At 29.3% G+C, this 5,202-nt stretch overlaps 1 protein-coding gene across 1 annotated transcript in view; it reads left to right on the forward strand.

The window, feature by feature from the left end:
* Positions 1-729: 729 nt before the first annotated feature.
* Positions 730-5,202, forward strand: part of LOC111622332 (serine/threonine-protein phosphatase PP1-gamma catalytic subunit) — a 55,901-nt gene continuing 51,428 nt past the window's right edge. Inside the window, exon 1 of the mRNA XM_023364693.1 lies at positions 730-930. Within this exon, the coding sequence (XP_023220461.1) occupies positions 876-930 (55 nt within the window). The 5' untranslated portion in view covers positions 730-875. The remainder of the gene's footprint in view (positions 931-5,202) is intronic.

Below are 5,202 nucleotides of genomic sequence, written 5' to 3' on the forward strand. Positions count from 1 at the left end.
CATAATAGGCTTGCTATAAGAGGCCCTCTTAGTGCCCACAGGGCGGAAAGAGTATTAAAATATATATATATTCTAGCTCGTTGCTAGCGAGTGATAAAGATAAAACTGTTAGTTAACAAGAAAATAAATTACTAGAACATCATCTGCCGATACTATTTCAGAGATAATGAAGTGAAATCAAACAAAAACAAATAAAATTTTAGTATTCAAAAGGAAGACATTATTGATAAAAGGAGGACAAGAGGACAACACAGTTCAATGGAGGACTGTCCTCCCAAATGAAGGATAGTGGGCAACTCTACTCGAAGACTATTGAACTTCTGATTTATCTTACATTGATTTTAAATTCATTTCATTTCAGTATTCTTTTTATAATTGACAATACTGAAATTTCTAAATGTTTTAATAATTAATTCAGTCAAAAATATCTTTAAGTGCGGTTATGAAAAATGCGGTTAAGCATTTCTTTTGCAAATTGATACTACAAAAATCTTAACGAATAATGTAAAATCTGCCACGCGAAAATGAAATAAAATAACATAAAAATAGAAATTTTGAAAGAAACCAAAAGTTATGCAACGAAGAAATTTAAATTACGATAAACAATAATTATTTAAATTTAAAATATATTTTTTAAATTGAAAATTTATTAATATAAGCAAAAATTTATAAAATATATAATTTTGTCTTTAAAATCGGACTCAGCTACAGCAGCGTCACTACGTTCTATTTTGTGGGGATGACGTCATGTGATGTTGTTGATTTCGGCCATTTTGATAGGAAGTCCTCTTTATTTTGTAACTCGATTTTAACAGAGAGACCGCACCAAAAAAATAAGTATTTTGATATTAGCAATAACTTAAAACTCATCCAACATGACTGATATGGATAAACTGAACATCGACAGCATTATAGCAAGACTTTTAGAAGGTAAAAATTGTAATTAGGTTTCTATTTTCAGTAGAGATTGTAATGTCCGGAAACTGGAATGTCTGGGATGTAAATTTCAATAATATATTACTTTTTGCCATTATTCAACGATGACTTTTTATTAAATGAATGCTTTATTTAAAAAATTGTCATTTTTCAATCGATTTAAATCGATATTTAAACAAAATATTACGGAAAACAAGTTTTTTTTTTCCCGGTTAAACCTTCAATTGAAATTACATTAAACTTGAAATATTTTTATTTAAAATTATATTTAAGAGTTATTTTCGTACTTATGTTAATTCTTCTGTTCTTACAGGTATTGGCTAATTTTAAAAATTAATTTAATTAAAAATATATTTTTATATTCCAAAGTACAGCATTATATTATATATTAATAAAGGAAAGAAAATATTGAACTTCGGTATTATAAAACACTAATGTTCCTGTATAGGAAATTGCCTGGCGTTAGTCATAAAGTGAGATTTCATTTAATTTTATGTTTAATTAAATTATTAAATTTCTTGCTGCGAAATTTAATATAATTATTATTAGATTTGAATTTATTTTTGAGACACCCGATCAAAAATTAAATTGCCTGGGGCATAGGCCGACTTCCTAGATTATGGAATAACAAAAAATTGTTTATCTGGATGAGCAATTATAAGAAAAACTAACCTTGATTGTTGATTCTTTTATGTTACGATCGTACCACATTCTTTGTATTAATTTATGCTAAATAACTATGGAGTTGAAATAAGCCAAATTTCTTATCTATTGTAATAAAAGCTCAAGTAAAAATTCTTAATGAATAATTTTGTTATTTCTTTATTTATTCACAAAATTTTTTGTTTATTCACTTGATATAAGAAAATTTATATCTTTTTGACTTGCTTTTACCATAAGATTGATAGAAATATCTAAAATATAAAATTTGAGTTTATGTGTATTTCTTATATAGTACAGCCTCGAAAACTCGGCACTCGATAACCCGGCACTCTGGATAACTCGGCCACACCTTGGCAGGGCAAAAAGTCCTTAGTTAATTAATTTTCATTATAGACAGCTTTATGCCTCATAAAGTATTTTTCTGAGGTCTGTCTTATCAGGTAAATTACTGTACACAGTGTATTCATTAATTTTCATTTTCATGTAGTAAAGGCTCTATAACCTTCATAAAGGATGTATTTTTCCTTTGTTTAAGGGTATTTGGGCAGTTTATTCTCTGTTGTATTCTCAGGCAAACAATACATACAAGTACAGTACAGTATTTTCTGAGGAAACACTCGTACTTATTGTTTTAAACCCCATTCCCAATAACCCGGCATTTTCACAAACTCGGCCACCCTTCGGTCCACATTAGGCTGAGTTTTCGAGGCTCTACTGTATAATGTCTTTTGGACAGATCTTTTATTTTAGGTTTTTTTTTTTAGTTCTAGTTACTACTGTATTTAGTTTTGTATATTTTTGATTGAAGATATAAAATCATTAATAATACATGTACTGTACATATATACTGGATAAATATATATATATACAGTAAAATTTATGTTGTATGTTGATAATTTTTCTGTTAATTAAACCGCATTCTTATGAATATAAATGTGAAAATAAAATTTGAAATTAAACAAATTCTTACTTAATTTAGAATATAAGTACACATATTTCATGTATAAAAAAAATTATGCATATTTTTAAAGTACTATTATTTTCCTTTTTATTTTGTAAGTTAAATGCAATAAAAAGAATATTTGCTGCTTTCAATGTTCATCTTTTTAAAAATGAAATAATCTTAATGATTTTAAAAAATTTTCAGCTATTGCTTTTAAAAATACAAATAATTTGAAGCAAACATTTGCTTTGTTCAATTTTTATTACCTACATTTAAGTTGAAATTGCATTTTATTCTGAAATTTGTTACAATATATGTACACATCCAAAATAATAATTTGTAAATTCACATACAGTTGATTTTGCAATATATTTAAAAATTGCAATAAAAATTTGTTAAACATTTGAATGTAATGTTTTTAGTTTCATTTTAAGTAAAGTCAAACAAAGATTTATTCATAAATTTGAGATTCATTTGAATTAATGAACGTTAGTTGATTGATTTTTTTTGAATAAAACACATTTAATGATTAAAATTTGGTCTTATCAATATAATGCATAACTATAATTTAATAAAACTTGTAGAAAGTTTTTTGATTTCTTTCTAACATTTACAAAATGTTTTTAGATGCATGATCTAATATCTGACAGAAAGTTAGATTCAAAATTCATATAATGCTGTTTTCATGATATAAAACAATAAGATTTGAGCATAAATAAAAAATTTAAATACTGTGTTTCCTTGATTTAAACCCCAGGGTCATAGATGGGTACAATTCAAGTCCTGAATGAGACTGTTGGATAAGATTCAAGCTCTGAATGAGGGATTACGCACCCCCAAGAATTGTAGACCCTGTATACCTGTACATGTGACCCTTTGCGAGATAACGTCAGTTTATAATGTATCAGCATACTGCCTGTTCGGTATAATTCAAGCTCTGAATGAGACTTGGGACCTTATTAGAGCTGTAGAGCATACCCATAGGAGCAAAAAAGTCAAAGGAACCATACCTCTACAAGAAACCCTTTTTGAGATACAGCTCCCTGAAATAAGGTCATGCGAGATTGCAAGTTTCTCTGCTCCACTAAGATTATTATATTTAATCATTTAGCCCATGTGACTATGTTGGCTTAGAGTAGCCTACTTGACTGTTTGTGGAATACTTGATGTTATATAGTCTTAGGGGATATGGGACTTGCTCCCATCTGGGTGCTGAGGTGTGAGCAGTAGCGAGCACCAAAGCACGTAGTCATGTGCTTTGGTGCTCGCTACTACACATGCATAGCGAAGGTCAAGGAGAGTGATAGCGAGCATTGATGATGTGGAGAATGGAAAATAGGCAGTATACTGATACATGTTATAAACTGACCTTTGGAAGCAAATATCTCACAAAGGGTCACATTTCTTTTGACTTTTTTGCTTGTATAAGGGTGTGTGAAACCCTCATTCAGAGCTTGAATCTTACCAATAAAGATGCTGTTAAAAACACAGGTCTCAAATCCTGGTTTGAAAAGCATTGAAAAGATATTAAAGTGACCCATGCAACGATTTGAAGGTATATTGAATATTTAAAAAGTGTTTGTTATATTTTTTTATAATATATAAAAAAATCTTTTGACAGATTTCAAAATTTTGATTATTGTATGTATTATATGAAATATGCATTGTGAAAGCATGGTTGTAAGGCTGGTGAGAAGTCTTAAAAGCCATTCATTAGAGAGGTTGAGGCAGACGTTTTAAACGTGTAAACGTGTAGGTCGGACGTTTTCCCGTAAGCCTAAAAGTTTGACAATGGTGTTTGGATAGTCGGTGGAATCACGCTTGACATTCCAAATACCATTGTCAAACTTTTAGGCTTATGGGAAAGCGGCGCCAAACGTCCGACCTACACGTTTAAAACGTCTGCCTCAACCTCTCTAGTATCCCTTATTACAAATCTCGTAGAAAAATTATCATCAAATAATTTAATCCATTAAATAAAATATTTGTTTCCATTATAATCACATTATTTTCTATTCATTTTTATGTGGCGTTTATTATCTTTGTGATATAGATTAAAATGTTACAAAAAACTTACAACTTTTATTTTTTTTAATTACTAAAATATTTGATCTGTAATTTGGAGTTAATAAATTTTGAATTCAGTTTTGATTAACATTTTGGAAAAAGTTTTTTCCATTACTGGTATAGAGTAATATAATTGAGAGTGACAATCAAGAAATGTAAGTAAAATTTTCTCTTTAAATTATGTAGATCAACGGTGGGCAACCCCCGGCCCGCGGGCCAGCTACGGCACGCGAAAAGTTTCTATCCGGCCCGCAAGATGTTTAGAAGAAATTATAAATAAATAATTTTCGATGTATTTCGTCTAGTTTAAATTGAATATTATTTTTTGAAGTGTTGTGGCAGCAATGACAGGAAAAAATAAGGTGGCCATTTCCTTATTCAAACAAAAAATGGGAGAACAGAATTTTTCTAAATTATTTATATCTCATCGCATTATTTTTCAAGAAAATCTATGTGCAAAAGCTATGCAATTAGAAAATGTAATGTCTGTCGTATCCAACTACATAGTGCTGTTTTTATTGTGTTTAAAGTCACTTAGATTTTACAAATAGACGAGCCGTTCACAGCCCGGCACACGCATTTGTAAAATCTAA

The sequence above is a fragment of the Centruroides sculpturatus genome, unplaced genomic scaffold (assembly GCF_000671375.1).
Source record: "Centruroides sculpturatus isolate CEXI.00-Female unplaced genomic scaffold, Cexi_2.0 scaffold276, whole genome shotgun sequence".
Lineage (NCBI taxonomy): Eukaryota > Metazoa > Arthropoda > Arachnida > Scorpiones > Buthidae > Centruroides > Centruroides sculpturatus.